Source organism: Poromitra crassiceps (genome assembly GCF_964638095.1).
Source record: "Poromitra crassiceps genome assembly, chromosome: 21".
Classification (NCBI taxonomy): Eukaryota; Metazoa; Chordata; class Actinopteri; order Beryciformes; family Melamphaidae; genus Poromitra; species Poromitra crassiceps.
In genome coordinates this window covers 26,240,127-26,258,267 of record NC_139638.1, presented here as the reverse complement: position 1 = coordinate 26,258,267, position 18,141 = coordinate 26,240,127, and the positions used below count along the sequence as shown (strand labels likewise).

The 18,141-nt window shown below is 46.3% G+C and overlaps 1 protein-coding gene across 1 annotated transcript in view; it reads left to right on the top strand.

Moving 5' to 3' along the window:
* Positions 1-18,141, top strand: part of LOC310795806 (mediator of RNA polymerase II transcription subunit 13-like) — a gene marked incomplete at its 5' end in the record, with an annotated part of 173,802 nt that overhangs the window by 139,481 nt on the left and 16,180 nt on the right. The window contains 16 exons of the mRNA XM_083657895.1: positions 941-1,097; positions 1,348-1,452; positions 2,157-2,828; positions 7,774-7,984; positions 8,155-8,233; positions 8,381-8,502; positions 8,793-8,892; positions 9,074-9,294; positions 10,841-11,019; positions 11,213-12,147; positions 13,280-13,459; positions 14,346-14,575; positions 15,098-15,296; positions 15,910-16,216; positions 16,471-16,723; positions 17,693-17,881. Coding sequence (XP_083514021.1) covers positions 941-1,097; positions 1,348-1,452; positions 2,157-2,828; positions 7,774-7,984; positions 8,155-8,233; positions 8,381-8,502; positions 8,793-8,892; positions 9,074-9,294; positions 10,841-11,019; positions 11,213-12,147; positions 13,280-13,459; positions 14,346-14,575; positions 15,098-15,296; positions 15,910-16,216; positions 16,471-16,723; positions 17,693-17,881 — 4,139 coding nt within the window. The remainder of the gene's footprint in view (positions 1-940; positions 1,098-1,347; positions 1,453-2,156; positions 2,829-7,773; positions 7,985-8,154; positions 8,234-8,380; positions 8,503-8,792; positions 8,893-9,073; positions 9,295-10,840; positions 11,020-11,212; positions 12,148-13,279; positions 13,460-14,345; positions 14,576-15,097; positions 15,297-15,909; positions 16,217-16,470; positions 16,724-17,692; positions 17,882-18,141) is intronic.

Sequence of the window (18,141 nt, the reverse complement as noted above, 5' to 3'; positions counted from 1 at the left end):
GCGCGCACACACACACACACACACACACACACACACACACACACACACACTGACAATCAATTGACATGAGAAAATATTGAGAGCCCCAGCTGTGCTACACTGATAAGCACAGCAATTTAAGCGCACAACAGAGAATTTATAGACAGCATTTTTCCACTTACACAACAATATGCTATTTAAGAAGTAATGAATATTGTTGTACCGATGATTGCTGAGAATGTAGAGTCCTTATCTGAAACAAACGCATTGCAATTTGGACTGGACATGCAGACACTGCTGAGAAAGACAGAATGAATCTGGTTTATTCCTCAGTTCTTCTAATCCTCTAGTTTCTATTTCAACATCTAATTAAACTGTCTAATGAGCTACAGTAGCAGCAAATTAAGACTGCCGATACAAACAGCAAACACATTAAGTAAGATAAAATAGCTAACAAACAAAAATAGAGCTACAAGAGGTTAGTAAAAAGTTAGGCTTGTTTGCTCGCCGCCCTTGAACATATAAAAAAAAACACTGTCTTGATGTTAGTATAAACTGTCCAACATTCTAAATGTTATCCTTTTCCTTTGTTATTGTCATCTATAGTGGTTATTTGCATAAAAACACACAGTTTGATTAGGAAATTATTGTATCTTTTTATTTAAATATGTGCTTTGATAACAAAATAACAAAATTTGTAACTTGTGTAACTTGAGAAAGTAACTGGTATTATATTACTGAAATCCTATAAGTAATAAGTTATATTACTGAGTTACTGCTAAAAGTAATATATTACATGACATGTAATATGTTACTTTTGTAATGAGTTACCCCCAACACTGGCTGTTAGACAAACACGGGGCTGAAACAAGCTAAATCTATCTGAATGAGTTTTGGGGAACGCTGTGGTCCGTCCTATTCTGTGTTAACGAGATCTGTTCCACACTGCATGTCTCTTCAGCCGACAGTGGCTTTGTGGCCTCCGTCTCCAGTGTCCCCACGCCAGACAGCAGCATGGGCGTGGCCAACATCAGCCCAAAGCATTCTGGGAAGAAGCTAACTAGTCAGGTGGTCCATCAGGCCTGGAGGGAGTGCTATCTCAACCAGCCTCAGCAGATGTGAGTGACTTATAACCCATTGATACCTGATGCAGCATTTGCGTGTATATCCCTCATTTGTGTGTGTATCCCTTTAAGACCGCGAACCGCGTCACGCGGTTCGCGGTCTTAAAGGGATACACACACAAATGCTGCATCAGGTATCAATGTGTTAAACCAGAACTGAGTCTATTTCTGCAGGTTGCCATGGTTATTATTGATGGGCAGTGATGCAGCCTATAACCCTCATGCATCTGTTTGTCCGCTATAGATGGAGTCAGCCCAGTGACATGACGCCCAAGAAGGAGGTGCCCAATGGGGTCACCACATGGGACTTCAACGACCTGGGAGAGAGAGCACCCTGTAGCTGCTCCAGGTTAGCAGAGGCAGCACCCAAGCTGTTGAGAATAATAATAACAATAAGAAAATGTACGATGATAATAATAATAATCGTAATAATAATCATCATAATAATCATCATCATCATAATAAACATCCCCAAACCTGTTTGAATTAAATGTCTTTTGCAAACTGGATGCCTCAATTAAGACTTTGTGCAGGGAATATTTAATTAAGCACTGTACTAAAACTGCAAAAAAGGTAAATGTCAAGATTGTTTATCTGTGAGATATTATTTAAATATCCTACTGTACTGTTAGTGTATATATGAGCAGACTGTTCCATTTTAATCAAACAAATCTAATCCTACAAATATTTGGTTTCCCTGCACTTGACATTCACAAAGTTAAATCTCCAAGATTTTGAGGTTGAAAAATTACCATACCGCTACTACTGGTACTAGTCATTGTGAATATGCACTGGATACATTGAACAGGAAACTGCTTTAAATCACACGTAAAAAACAGGTACAAAAAGTAAGATAAGAGTATTTATTGTGTCTTTGCTTTTGGACTTTTGGATGTTCTTCAGGGCCGAAGGACTCAAATCAGGTTGTGTCGAAGGGAAGGATCTGAAATAATTATTTAAAATCAAATTTTTGTTTGGCTGGGCTATATTGAGACAACGGAGGGGAGGTCAATGATCCACTGATGGATTTGTCTCTTCTCGACTGTGTTGCAGGTTAAAGCAACAGAAGCAGAGTCTAACCTCCACAGCCGTCACCGCCAACCCCCAGACGAGTGCCAACCCCAGCCAGCAGCCCTCTGGCCCCTCCTCGTACCCTCCCTCGCTACCCAAGCACAAGACCAGCGACAAGCCAGAGAAGGCCGACAAACTGTCCAAGAGGCCGGCCATGACCCCCTTCCACCACCGCCTGTCCGTCGCGCAGGAAAACCATCTAGAACAAGACTCGCCCGGAGGGCCCCAGCTCGGGGGTCTCGCGGCCCTGGAGCCGCCGCTAGAGCCTCTCCTCCCCGGCTGCAAGTATCCCAAGCCCTTGTCCAACGGCAGGAAAGCCTCCGAGTCGCTCCTCCACTCCCCGGTGTCGCCGCTCCCGCCCACGCTCAGCCCTCACCCCCGGGGGCAGGACCACCCCGAGGTCATGGACGGAGGCCCTGTGGAGATGCCCCTCTGTCCGGACGGGGCCTCGGGGATGATGGGGCCGATGGCCAGCGAGACGGCCCTGTACGCCGCCCTGCTGAGGCGGGAGAGGGCGACGAGCGCGACGGGCTGGTGGAGAGGCTTCAGGACCCCCAGGTCCGATAAGGCCGAGTTCAAACCCCCAGAACTCCCTACGGATAGAGTAGGGGACATGAAGACAGACAGCGCCACGGAGGGAGCAGCACTAACCAGGTAGGAGAGCGCGCTACTGCAGTGTGCGTCAAACTGTGGAGACGAGGGAGAGGCTATGGATGAAGTGAGGTTCTAAGGCTTTTGAGGCTTTATGGACAACCTATACTGCCTGAGACAAGATGATGAACGAATTCAATGAAACAAATGTTAAACAATAACAGGATTTTTAGTGATCAAAGTTCATGGATAATAGTTTTACTTACCGAATAGCTGTTTCTCCATTTTGCCCATCATACTGAAATCAATATCATAATGTAGCTTTATATATTTGAAGAAATATGGTGGTACAGATGTCTACAAAAATGTCCATAGTAAAAAGGGGAGAAAGCTGAAATTTGAGAACTAGATGTTTTACTGAGAGATAGAGATACAGCGATTTAGTGTGTAACGTGCAGACTTGTATACACTCTCTCTCCTTAGTTAGAGCTGGGTCAGATAGAAGTTGTTGCATACACTCTCTCTGTGTTTAAGTTAGAGCTAGGTCAGATAGAAGTTGTTGCACACACTCTCTCTGTGTTTAAGTTAGAGCTGGGTCAGATAGAAGTTGTTGCACACACTCTCTCTGTGTTTAAGTTAGAGCTGGGTCAGATAGAAGTTGTTGCATACACTCTCTCTGTGTTTAAGTTAGAGCTGGGTCAGATAGAAGTTGTTGCACACACTCTCTCTGTGTTTAAGTTAGAGCTAGGTCAGATATAAGTTGTTGCATACACTCTCTCTGTGTTTAAGTTAGAGCTGGGTCAGATATAAGTTGCTGCACACACTCTCTCTCTGTGTTTAAGTTAGAGCTGGGTCAGATAGAAGTTGTTGCACACACTCTCTCTGTGTTTTAGTTAGAGCTGGGTCAGATAGAGGTTGTTGCATACACTCTCTCTGTGTTTAAGTTAGAGCTGGGTCAGATAGAAGTTGTTGCATACACTCTCTCTGTGTTTAAGTTAGAGCTGGGTCAGATATAAGTTGTTGCACACACTCTCTCTGTGTTTAAGTTAGAGCTGGGTCAGATAGAAGTTGTTGCACACACTCTCTCTGTGTTTTAGTTAGAGCTGGGTCAGATAGAGGTTGTTGCATACACTCTCTCTGTGTTTAAGTTAGAGCTGGGTCAGATAGAAGTTGTTGCATACACTCTCTCTGTGTTTAAGTTAGAGCTGGGTCAGATAGAAGTTGTTGCATACACTCTCTCTGTGTTTAAGTTAGAGCTAGGTCAGATAGAAGTTGTTGCACACACTCTCTCTGTGTTTAAGTTAGAGCTAGGTCAGATAGAAGTTGTTGCACACACTCTCTCTGTGTTTAAGTTAGAGCTAGGTCAGATATAAGTTGTTGCATACACTCTCTCTGTGTTTAAGTTAGAGCTGGGTCAGATATAAGTTGCTGCACACACTCTCTCTCTGTGTTTAAGTTAGAGCTGGGTCAGATAGAAGTTGTTGCACACACTCTCTCTGTGTTTTAGTTAGAGCTGGGTCAGATAGAGGTTGTTGCATACACTCTCTCTGTGTTTAAGTTAGAGCTGGGTCAGATAGAGGTTGTTGCATACACTCTCTCTGTGTTTAAGTTAGAGCTAGGTCAGATAGAAGTTGTTGCACACACTCTCTCTGTGTTTAAGTTAGAGCTAGGTCAGATATAAGTTGTTGCATACACTCTCTCTGTGTTTAAGTTAGAGCTGGGTCAGATATAAGTTGCTGCACACACTCTCTCTCTGTGTTTAAGTTAGAGCTGGGTCAGATAGAAGTTGTTGCACACACTCTCTCTGTGTTTTAGTTAGAGCTGGGTCAGATAGAGGTTGTTGCATACACTCTCTCTGTGTTTAAGTTAGAGCTGGGTCAGATAGAAGTTGTTGCATACACTCTCTCTGTGTTTAAGTTAGAGCTGGGTCAGATATAAGTTGTTGCACACACTCTCTCTGTGTTTAAGTTAGAGCTGGGTCAGATAGAAGTTGTTGCACACACTCTCTCTGTGTTTTAGTTAGAGCTGGGTCAGATAGAGGTTGTTGCATACACTCTCTCTGTGTTTAAGTTAGAGCTGGGTCAGATAGAAGTTGTTGCATACACTCTCTCTGTGTTTAAGTTAGAGCTGGGTCAGATAGAAGTTGTTGCATACACTCTCTCTGTGTTTAAGTTAGAGCTAGGTCAGATAGAAGTTGTTGCACACACTCTCTCTGTGTTTAAGTTAGAGCTAGGTCAGATAGAAGTTGTTGCACACACTCTCTCTGTGTTTAAGTTAGAGCTGGGTCAGATAGAAGTTGTTGCATACACTCTCTCTGTGTTTAAGTTAGAGCTGGGTCATATAGAAGTTGTTGCACACACTCTCTCTGTGTTTAAGTTAGAGCTGGGTCAGATAGAAGTTGTTGTATACACTCTCTCTGTGTTTAACACATTGACTGCCAGCCGTTTTTTTTTTGCTGTAGGTAGCTTCTGCCAGGCCGTTTTTTGAGGATTCTGGCTCATTTTAAAAGAGCCAAGGATTCTTTTCTGCTTGGAGTTTGTGAACACAAAGTTCACAAAAGTACTAATAGAATGTGTGCTTTCTCTGTCTAAAAGAGTTAGTTTGTAGAGTTAGTAGTTATGTAGATATTAGCCGTTGAGTACAGCATGGTTTCAGCTGTCTGAGAGTGAAAGCTGAGATAATCGCAGTTTTGTGAAATTCAATCAAACAGGCAGAACAGTCACTTTAACCATTTATTTTTGGCATCAGTGAGAGATCAGACATCCAAACAATATAGTTCCGAACGCCCTCTCCTTCAACTCCTCCCTCCGTGGGCGTGTCTAGTGGCTTTCAGCCTGCGTTTGTCACAAGCGAGTGCTCTGCTGCTGCTGCTGCGAGTTCACAGCCTCCCTCCCTGGCAGCGAGTTTGAGCAGCCTCCCTCCCTGGCAGCGAGTTTGAGCAGCCTCCCTCCCTGGCAGCGAGTGTGGATAGGGCTCACTCGTCTCTTGGGTTTGAGAGCCCCGATTATGCAAATTTGCAATCCCCCGTGTGCTGCTGCTGGCGCGGCCCGAGAGCGGCGAGTCTGGTGACTGATGACTGTAAAATCGGCAAGCCATTTCCTTGAGAATGGAGGAAGCAGCCGCGGGAGGCGGCTGCTTTTGGTTGACTTTCTCTCTGTCGGGAGGGCACCGTCGCCACCTAGCTGGTCGGTAAAATAGATTACGGTATACACATTCAATACTTCCAATATCTCCATAGGAGACGCGGGGGGCATTGATCTACGTAGCACCGTCAAAAAAAAAATATATTTTTTTTTTGACGACTCAACTCGTCGTTGGCAGTGAACAGCTGGATTGTGTTTGACGACTCAACTCGTTGTTGGCAGTGAACGTGTTAAGTTAGAGCTGGGTCAGATAGAAGTTGTTGCATACACTCTCTCTGTGTTTTAGTTAGGGCTGGGTCAGATAGAAGTTGTTGTATACACTCTCTCTGTGTTTAAGTTAGAGCTGGGTCAGATAGAAGTTGTTGCATACACTCTCTCTGTGTTTAAGTTAGAGCTGGGTCAGATATAAGTTGTTGCATACATTCTCTCTGTGTTTAAGTTAGAGCTGGGTCAGATAGAAGTTGTTGCACACACTCTCTCTGTGTTTAAGTTAGAGCTGGGTCAGATAGAAGTTGTTGCACACACTCTCTCTGTGTTTAAGTTAGACCTGGGTCAGATAGAAGTTGTTGCATACACTCTCTGTGTTTAAGTTAGAGCTGGGTCAGATAGAAGTTGTTGCACACACTCTCTCTGTGTTTAAGTTAGACCTGGGTCAGATAGAAGTTGTTGCATACACTCTCTCTGTGTTTAAGTTAGAGCTGGGTCAGATAGAAGTTGTTGCACACATTCTCTCTGTGTTTAAGTTAGAGCTAGGTCAGATAGAAGTTGTTGCACACACTCTCTCTGTGTTTAAGTTAGAGCTGGGTCAGATAGAAGTTGTTGCACACACTCTCTCTGTGTTTAAGTTAGAGCTGGGTCAGATAGAAGTTGTTGCACACACTCTCTGTGTTTAAGTTAGAGCTGGGTCAGATAGAAGTTGTTGCACACACTCTCTCTGTGTTTAAGTTAGAGCTGGGTCAGATAGAAGTTGTTGCATACACTCTCTGTGTTTAAGTTAGAGCTGGGTCAGATAGAAGTTGTTGCACACACTCTCTCTGTGTTTAAGTTAGAGCTGGGTCAGATAGAAGTTGTTGCACACTCTCTCTCTGTGTTTAAAGGAACACTCCACCCATTTTCAACCAGCTTTGTATCATTAGAACATCAGTAGTATATCAGAAAACTGTAAACGGTTTTGAAATCTGTCATTTAATTTGACAGTTATTGAGTGTTAAAAAGTGGACCAGTGACATCACTGGTCCACACTAACTCAAATTAATAACTCATTGACTCAAATCAACTCTCAATAACTGTCAAACTATGCATCATTCATCTAGTTTGACAGTTATTGAGAGTTGATTTGAGTTAATGAGTTATTAATTTGAGTTAGTGTGGACCAGTGATGTCACTGGTCCACACTTTAACACTCAATAACTGTCAAATTAAATGACAGACTTGGGTCAGATAGAAGTTGCAAGTAATCATTTTGAATCAGTTTTAATCTGCTTGGAGATTTGTGGGGTTTACTGCATAATGATCATTCACATATTGGCTCAGTCACTCATAGGAAATTAGACTAATTTGACATTTAGATACTTTACTTTGATCTACTAAACCGTTTTGCCACTTCTCCTATGGGGCACCGCACACAACTGGCACATAAGAAAGCTAACCAACCATAAATAATATTTTCAAGTCTGTTGATTAGTACATAGTAGATTCACTTCCATTCATAAGCAAAGTTTGCACCCAACACCTATTATGAACACTTATAAACACGTAGTTTATAACGATGACAGTTAGTGCATAGATAACGCGCAATGTTGCCCCTCAGACAACTTCGACCCCATCAGATTCACCGGTTGCGTCGGTCTCCGTCTCTCCTCCAGACTATACACGCAGGCACACAAGCGCTTTAAGCTTTCGGAGGAGCGGGTGAGGAACCACATCGACACCCTGGGCCCGTTCCAGCAGCCGGGCGAGGCGCTGCGCGAGCCGGGCGACGACCCCTACGACTTCAAGGAGGGCGACATCGAGTACACGTTCTCCACCTCCAAGAGGCTCAAGGGGCAAGGGCGAGACCCCAGCAAGAGGGCCAAGGTGGGACACCACCACATCCAATTCAATCAATCCAACCCATACAGTCATATATTGATTAGAGATGCTAGGAGGCTAGGTGATAAAGAACAGTGAACACCAGCTGGTGAATTGTGCTGAGAAACGAGAGAGAGAGAGATGTTCTTCTTATTTCCTCCTAAATCATCCATCAGGGAGAAGATATCACCAGCAATGGCCCACTGCCCGATGGGAAAGACGCCATGTCCATTTTCAACTCCGGTCCTAAATCAGGTGCGGCATAAACTACCCCCAAGATTAATGTGTGCTGCGCTTCACTTTGGTGTGTGCCGAGTGCTGTGATGAACTTTTGGGCTGCATTCTGGTCCTGATCCGATCCAATCGGTTGTTTGTTCTGTTCTTGTGTTGTCGTTGTTGTAGACGAGTCTGCTCAGGATGAAGCAGCTACCAAAGCCAATCCCTCTCTGACCAGAGAGAGAGACCTGGCGGTCAACATCTCCGATCTGGACAACATCTTTGACGAGGACGAGGAGGAGCTGGGGGTGAGGCAGCGTCGTTTATAGAGCTTACTTATCCGGCTTTGTTGACAACCTGCACGCCGTGTCGGATTTACCGTCGATCGCTACAAATCCACGTTAGCTAAAGTAATCTCGGGGAGGAAGTGTTCTGGTTTCGTTTAATTAATGAAAGATTTGGTTGAAACAACACAGGCACTGGAATTAAGCCTTAGTCTAATCCTCCCCGTTGTGCATTTGTGTTGGAATAATTATTTTTGATTGAGACCGTGCTGTAGCCAATAAAACTGATCCACTAATTAAGTAATCATTTACAGACTAATTACCCCAACCAGCACTCTACCAAGTTACCAGTGTCGACAGGAGAAGATCGCCCCCTAGGGAAAGAGGGGAGAGTGGCAGTACCGTATCCATCAAGTGAGTTCAGGTTTATTGACGAGTATTATTTTGTGTAGATTTTGATGATATATACTTTGATAGTAAGCTCATCAAGTCTTATATGTGTGGTGATAAGCTCTTTGGAGCTTGGCATAATTACACCTCCACCCACTAATCATGTCTGTCTCTCTTCCCTCTCGGTCCTCCTCTCTCCCTTCAGCAGTAGCAGACCTCCAGCGGATGTTCCCCACCCCTCCGTCTCTAGAGCAGCACCCGGCCTTCTCTCCCATCATGAGCTACCGCGACACCCCGAGCCAGGAGCCCCCTGCCCCCATGGGAGCGAGCGACCATCCCCTGGGGCCCCTGGCCTCCGCCCACCTCACTGAATACAGGATGGAGCTAGAGGACGGCATGGCCAGCCCCAGGCAGGACGACATCAAGGTGAGGAGGAGTGGGGGCTATTTCTGTATAAAGAGGCAAAGTGACCGCCTACTTCCTGCTTCAGCACTGTACCAGAGATTTTCTTCCGCAATTTATTTTCCCATAAACATTCTGTAAAATGCTTATAAAAATAGTTTTACTTGGTCAAACTAAACAGTTCAGCTATATTTAGAATCGGGAGAGACCATAGAACATTTCACCTGGTCCAAAACAAAAAACAACAACATTGTTAAAATATTTTCTTTAAACCCGCATTTTTTTTACGTTTTGGTCCAAGCGAAATGTTATGCGATCTATCCTGTTTCTAAATATATCTGTACCATTTGGTTTGAACAAGTAAAACTATTTTTATACTGATTTTATGAAATGTGTATGGGAAAATAAATGGCGGATGAAAATCTCTGGTACAGCGCTGAAGCAGGAAGTGACGTTCCACTTTGGCTCTCTATTTCTGTATTGCTATCAATAAACCAAATGTCCTGATGGCAGCACACATTCCAGAATTGGCTCCTGAATTGTTACTCCGGCTCCGGCTTGTTTGAGCAACGTCATTATTTGAATACATGAATTTAAATCCACTTACTCTGAATTCCTGCATCTTTGGGAAATCAATGCAAGGTTGTGTCGGTTGACTGTCAGTCAGCTACAGTAGCCAGCAGCTGCCATGACCTGGTCTGCATGTCATTTTGCCCTGGTTTCACTGTAGCTAGCTAATTAGCTAGCTAATTAGCTATCTCTCAATCAAACACCTGCACACACTTACAGGGAGGCTCTGGGGGGCCGGGGCATGCAAATGACTTACTTAGAGCTGATTGGATGATTTCACTTAAGTCTAGTGTCTATGTACTGTAGAGCAGTGGTTCTCAAATGGGGGTCCGGGGACCCTCTGGGGTCCTTGAGGGGGTTCCAGGGGGTCCCCAGCCAAAAAGGGGGGTAATTTATTTTCGCTATAATTCCATTCATAAGTAACACAATGACTATTTTGGTCATGGGTTTTATACACTTTCTGTAATAAAACATCTAAAAGCATCTATCTTATTATCATATGGGGGGACGGTGGGACAAACTCCTATCAAATGGGGGTCCGTGGTCTAATCTTTGTCAGTTTAGGGGTCCTTCATGTGAACTAATTTGAGAACCACTGCTGTAGAGTCTACTGGCTGCTTGGCACTCAGCATCAAAGGGTTGGAATTGGGGGGTTAGATCACCAAATGACTCCCGAGCGTGGCACTGCTGCTGCTCACTGCTCCCCCAGGGGATGGGTCAAATGCGGAGAACAAATTTCGCACACTCAGGTGTGTGACAATCGTTGGGACTTTACTTTACTTTACTTTGGAGAAAAAACTAACATCATAAAAGAGATTATTTTCCGGGTTAAAAACGGACAAAATTACTACCGAGTTACTCTTTCATATCTTGTAACCCAAGAGCGCATTATAATAGCAAAACCTCCTCCAGCTGATCTAGCACCTCAGTGCACTGAAGTGTGTGCCTCTCTGTCCCCAAATGGACTTCGTCATTTTCCCTCCGTATCTCCTCCGTCCAGCCACAGGTGGGCTGCTCGATGTTCGCTCCACTGTCCAGCCTACCCAGCCAGAACCTGCCACCTCTCAAGATCCCTGAGCAGTGCTACTACCGGCCCTCCTGGTCCCTCCTGCCCAAGATGGAGCACTTCTCCACAGTCATGCACCCCCAGAACACCCCGTTCATCAGAGACGGATACACGTGAGTCGTCACTTAGGATCTTTTTACGACTGAGAGACTTAGGATGTTCGTGAAATGTTATACTGTAGTGCCATTATTTTTTTAAAGCTTTTACAGTAATAAAGCCTTAATAAAACGTTTTAAGAGTTTAATTCTGAGGAAATATGAGCATTTAGCTTGTCTGACTATTGGCTCTTGTGTTTTTTTCCCCCAGTAACGTCCCCAGCGTCAACGCGCTCACAGACCAGGATTACGGCCAGATGAGCGTCGCCACGGCGTCCGTGGGCACCACCGTCGGCATCCTCCCGTCGCCCGCCACCCCTCGCTTCTCCGTGCCCACCCCGCGCACCCCCCGCACCCCCAGGGGCGCCAACGCCGCCAGCTCCGGGCAGGGCTCGGTGAAGCAGGACGGCACCGAGCTGAGCTCGCCCGCCTCCACCCCCGCCTCCAGCAGCCTGCCCCTCAGCTCCGCGGAGCCCTCCCTGGCGCGGCCGGGCCCGTCGCTGCCCGAGGCGCACAGCCTGTACGCCATGCTCCTCCTCTCCGACTCCGTCCTCAACGTCTTCAAGGACCGCAACTTTGACAGCTGCTGCATCTGCGCCTGCAACATGAACGTGAAGGGCGCCGACGTCGGCGTGTACATCCCGGACTCCACGCGCGAGGATCAGTACCGCTGCATGTGCGGCTTCAGCGCCATTGTGAACCGCCGGCTGGCCCACGGCACGGGCCTCTTCGTGGAGGACGAGCTGGATATTTTCGGCCGGGCTTCGGAGGTGGGCCGGGCCGCCGAGCGGAGGCTGGCTCTTTGCCGGCGTGACCCGCCCATGGGGGACTCCAGGACCAAGCGGCCGCAGGACGCGCCCCCCGCTCCTTCACCGGTCATGGTCCTCCTCCAGGAGCAGTGCTCGCAGCCCATCTCCTCCCTGGCCTCGCTGCATCTGCCCCCCGGCTGTTCCTGCCATGGCCGCAAGGGGGCGCTGCTCCAGAGCTGGATGGCTGATAAGCAGTGGGCCGACGGGAGCGACGCCTGCGTGGAGTGTTACAACGCCCTGGAGCAGGGGCTGCAGTACGTGGATAACCCTGCGGGGGGGAAAGTAGATCCGGCTGTTGTGAGGAGCACTGCTCTGCACTCCTGGCCTCACACTAATGGTAAGGAGGTGTGATTTGGTTTCAAATGCTAATAGCCATAACTAATTGATCTGTATGCAGCTTTGGGGGAAATAATAAGATAACTTAAATGATTTAATGTGGAAATTATTTCAACCATCCCCCATAAGACTTGGTGAATAGTGAATTTGTATTCTTACAGTAGTGCTGAAGTGGCTATAGATAGTGATCACATAGGTGATAATCTCAAAACCTACTTCATAGAGATATGGGCTATAGACCTTATTTGCTAACCCCGGACAGCACCATATTGTTGACATACCGTCCTGCAGCTGACAACTATAGTATCGGCCTTATTGTCGTTTCTGTTCCATTACAAAATAGCGATAGTGATGACAGCAATAAAAACCCCAGAGTTGCCGTTAATGCCTGTAATAATAATAATAAACAAAAGAAAAAACGAGGTGAACAGACTTTGCTGTGAGGAGCTGTCAGAAAGTCTCTTCCAACTATCCACACATCTCCTGTGCTGCTGACGTATCCCCGATCTCGCTCCCTTCACGTCTGTGGACGGTAGAGATAGAAACAAACCACGGGGACTTTATTGCTGTCATTACTACAGCCGTGTGTAACACAGGTCACCATCCAAACACAATTGGAACGATACAGGTAACGCTAACGGCGGCTAGCTTCCTATAAACGCTGCTCTTACATAGGCTGTCACTTAAGAGCTGCTGCGTTATGTCGAGAACATGGCGGCGGTGGGCGTGCCCGTACGTGAGTGACGTCAATCGAATAAGGTCTATAAGTTACATAACACATTTATGGTTGCTTCTGTGATGTCTAAATTATGTGTTGATGTGTTTTATGTGTTTGTTTTATGTTTTTCTTTTGTGTGTGGCTTCTTGTCTATGTGTGTGTGTGTGTGTGTGTGTCTGTGTGTGTGTGTGTCTGTGTGTGTGTGTGTCTGTGTGTGTGTGTGTGTGTGTGTGTGTGTGTGTGTGTGTGTGTGACTTTCTTGTGTGTGTGTGTGTGTGCGTGCGTGTGTGTGTGTGTGTGTGTGTGTGTGTGTGTCTGTGTGTCTGTGTCTGTGTGTGTGTGTGTGTGTGTGTGTGCGTGCGTGCGTGTGTGTGTGTGTGCGTGCGTGCGTGTGTGTGTCCCTCCTCCTCTACAGTGGTGGAGATGAGCATGTTGTCCTCCCAGGACATGGTGCGCATGCTGCTGTCTCTGCAGCCGTTCCTGCAGGACGCCATCCAGAAGAAGAGAACAGGACGGACCTGGGAGAACATCCAGCACGTTCAGGGCCCGCTCACCTGGCAGCAGTTCCACAAGATGGCCGGGAGAGGCTCGTACGGTGAGTCCAGTCCACACGTTTCACTTCCTACATTTAAAGGAGCTATATTGGGATTTTCAGAGAAAGATCGAGTCAACACGGTTCTCATTCTCCCAGAATGCCAAATACTGACGTGGTTGGGCCCGGCGCACCAACCCAAAACCTCAGTATTTGACGACCTGGTAAAATGAGAACCATGTTGACTCAATCTTTCTCCAAAATCACATGTCGTATTTGACTCAATCTTTCTCCAAAAATACTTTTACGGTTAAAGCCCCATTCAGCAAGTTTTCCAAGTTTTGCTATTGGAGAAACTGCGCCCTCTGGGTGCAATAGTATCGATAACGATATCGCCGTTCAAAGTCAACAAAACACAGCGCCAGAAAGCTCTATGTACATGTTGTGACATCGGGTACTCACCACGTGACAAAATAATAATCCATAGTTCCGTGAAACATCATTTTCGTAGCAAATCCGAATCGAGTTACTTCCTTGTTTTCATGAAGACAGCGCTTCCGCTGTACAGCGCATGCGCGCATCCTTTTCTTTTCTTTTTTTTATTGCCACAGGACGTGGCAGACAACCTGCTTAGTCCCAGTGCTGGCCAATGGAGGGCGGTGTGGGATAAATAAAGTCGAGGGTCTCCCTATTACAAGTCAATCTACCATGTCCTAAGACTAAAAAGCTCTTATATTACAGTAAAAAATGTCAAAAATCTTACTGATTTAAGTCTCCTATCTTGATCCGAGATATGAAATTACATCGCGTTTTGTGCTACCTGCTCTGCAGTACTAATAGCCATCTAAAGTGATGGTGGAGACTGTACATTGACATTAAAAAAGATTTGGCATTGCAAAAAAAAAAAAGTATATTGTCCACTCACATTTTGTACTGGTCTTTCTTCCAGGGTCGGAGGAGTCACCGGAGCCCTTACCCATCCCTCCAGTGCTGCTGGGTTACGAGCACGAGCGGGACTTCTTGACGTTGTCCCCATTGGCGTTACCCTTTTGGGAGAAGCTGCTGCTGGAGCCGTACGGCGGCCCGAGGGACGTGGCTTATCTGGTGCTGTGTCCCAACAGCCCCTCTCTGCTGGCCGGGGCCAAGGCCTTCTTCCAGGAGCTCAGCGCCGTTTACGAGGTAGCCGACTCTGTTCACATTCAGGAGCACATCCGTGTGACATGACATCTATGCATAGACAATCTCGGTGACTCCGTAAATGGTGTGTTTAACGTTTAAGATGGGATAAACTCAGAGCTGCAAATATTAATCGATTAGTCGATCGACAGAAAATGAATCGACAACTATTTTGATAATCGATTCATCGTTTTGAGTACAATTTTAAGAGAAAAGGTCTAAATTCTCTAATTCCAGCTTCTTCAATGTGAATATTTTCTGGTTTCTTTACTCCTGTATGACAGTAAACTGATCATTATCTTTGAGTTGTGGTCAAAACAAGACATTTGAGGGCGTCATCTTGGGCTTTGGGAAACACTGATCGTCATTTGCTACCATTTTCTGACATTTTATACACCAAACAACTAATTGATTAATCGATAAAATAATTAATAATTTATTCATTTTATTGTGAAAATAATCGTTAGTTGCAGGCAGCCCTAGATGAACTGTAGCCGCTGACTCCTATATGCCCTCGTTTTCCAGACGTGCCGCCTGGGGAAACACCGTCCGCTGGCCAAAGTGTCCCGGGACGGCCTTGTGCGTGTGGGGGGTGGAGTGGAGCCGGACAAGCTGGACGAGCAGGACGTCGACCAGTGGTTCACTGGACCCTGGGCCGGACAGCAGCACACGGACAACCTCAGCAAACTCAAACTCTATGCTTACGCCTGTAGGCAGCAGCTAGGTGAGAATCTAAGACTTATAGCAGGGATACTCAACTTGCTTTGCCCGGGGGCCACTTTCGTGAAATGATAGAAGGCGAGGGGCCAGTTAATAAACAAACAATATACATTTTTTCTGTAGCGGATTGTAGGTTTTTGGGGTGTCAGCCGGAGTTTAGTCTGACAATGTTGTGCACACCGGATAGTTAGTTAGGTTAAGTACATACATAAGTGCCTGGGTAGCGAGGATACGGCGGTATTTGACAATTTAGCAGCTAAATCATAGATTATTGAAAGATATTCCATATTCCAGACTGAAATGCTATAACAGAAGTGTGAGTATTGGCCAGAATGAGATGAACATTTGGAGACTTATTCAGTGGGTATCTTGCATGTTTCGTTCAGGTGCACTGTAAAAAAAATAATAATAATAATAATAAAAAAAATTGTGTGCAATTCCATCGCGGGCCAGTTGAGTATCACTGACTTATAGGATGCGGGCTGAGATTATTATTATTTTTTCAATATCCATGTACTGTATTAAGATTAACCGAAGCTTGTGATACCAGCTTGCCTTTACTGACGTTACTTTCTGAACATACATGCATCATGAGAGAATTCTTGTCCGTCCTGCAGCTCCCCAGTTGTCCGCCCTGTCTTTGGACGACAGTCTTCTGCTGCCCCCGACAGGCCAGCCTCCTCTAAGCCCCACGTCTGCATCCCAGCCTGCCTCCTCTGCTGGGCAGCAGCCTGCGGGGTCGAGCCTCGGCGGGGCCCCTGATGGAGAGCAAGCTCCTGGGGCTCCCAGCTCAGGAAGCACTCCCACCCCCACCGCAGCGCCCTCGGGCCAGCCGGGAGACACCGCTCAAGGAGGAACCGGCGAGCCTAAAGGTCCTCTTAGTGCCACACCACCAGCGAGCGCACCAGCAGAACCCCCCGAACTGTAAGACCCAAACACTACAATATGGACAATATCATTAATACACTGAGGGGTTTCTTTTTTTGGACACACATCAACTTAACATAAATGATTTGATACACAAGTAGTGCAGACCAGTACCCAATCTATGTGTGTTGTCATAACTTGATTGATTGATTGATTGATTGATTGATTGATTGATTGATTGATTGATTGATTGATTGATTGATTGATTTAGGTGTCAAGTTGATTTTGATGTCATTTCATGCATCTTTCAGCACTCCTGAGCAGGCGAGAATCGGCATCCCCACCCTGGCTGACTCGGTGGACAGCCGCGCTCATCCACCAGCTATTGTTATCTACATAGTAGACCCCTTCCTGTGCTCCACTGGAGCCAGACATGGCGGGGCAGAGGACGAAGAGGGGGAGGAGGTGGAGGAAGGCAGCATCTGGCTCCTGGGGCTCCTGCGCTGCTACACAGAGATGCTCCAGACACTGCCTGAGAGTATGAGACCTGCTCTGGTCCTACAGGTAAGACCTGAGAGCATGACACCTGCTCTGGTCCTACAGGTAAGACCTGAGAGTATGAGACCTGCTCTGGTCCTACAGGTAAGACCTGAGAGCATGACACCTGCTCTGGTCCTACAGGTAAGACCTGAGAGCATGACACCTGCTCTGGTCCTACAGGTAAGACCTGAGAGCATGACACCTGCTCTGGTCCTACAGGTAAGACCTGAGAGTATGAGACCTACTCTGGTCCTACAGGTAAGACCTGAGAGTATGAGACCTGCTCTGGTCCTACAGGTAAGACCTGAGAACATGACACTTGCTCTGGTCCTACAGGTAAGACCTGAGAGCATGACACCTGCTCTGGTCCTACAGGTAAGACCTGAGAACATGACACCTGCTCTGGTCCTACAGGTAAGACCTGAGAATATGAGACCTGCTCTGGTCCTACAGGTAAGACCTGAGAGTATGAGACCTGCTCTGGTCCTACAGGTAAGACCTGAGAGCATGAGGCCTGCTCTGGTCCTACAGGTAAGACCTGAGAGCATGACACCTGCTCTGGTCCTACAGGTAAGAAGAGTCTCACATGTCTGATTACGCCGCAGGATTCAACAGAATTAGCATTGATAAGATGGTGTTTGTTTGTTTGTTTTTTTATTATTGAATTCGCATTTCTAGTTTACTTCCTATATTGATGTATTCCTATTGTGCTGTCTATATTGAAAATGATAAATAAATAGTTGGTCATAAACATATTATGTTTGGAGATACTGTATGTGAACTGTGTATGTTCAAATTGTATATTGTATTTGCTGATATTTAGACTAGTTGGGATTGTAAGTAGAGTGATCTGAGCTTGGTTTAGATTGATTTATTGAATTATATTTGCTTCAATTCACCTCTCCTGATTTACAAGTATAGCAAGTTGGCTGAACATCTGCATAGCCGATCATGATCTTTTATTTACACCCTTCTTCTCTGTATCTCACCTAGGTGGTGCCATGCCAGTACCTTCTCCAACCAGCCAGTGGGGAGAGCCATCTGTACCTGCAGCACCTGCGCTCCCTGGCCTTCTCCTGCTACTCCCAGTGCAGACGCCTGCACCCGCAGCAGACACTCATCAAGTCCCTGACCGGCTTTGGGCCAGTGTCCACTGTCAACTCTGTGCTCAAGAGTCCAGAGGTAATGGCCTGCTCGATGTGATGCACCTGCCTTAAGGCCATGGCACATATTTGTATGACTTCAGTTAAGTCCCCAGGCTTACAGAAGATTGTGGAGGAATGAGAGGAAGAGCCAGGGATGATGGCATTTTCACATCTGTGCTGGGAGGAAGCACTTGGAGCAGACTCACCATCGTGGGCTCAGTCTTATTAAGGGCTTCAGTGTCCACCTTAGCAAGGCTAGGCCCAATGTTTCAAAGACACATGTGACTCCTGTGGTAG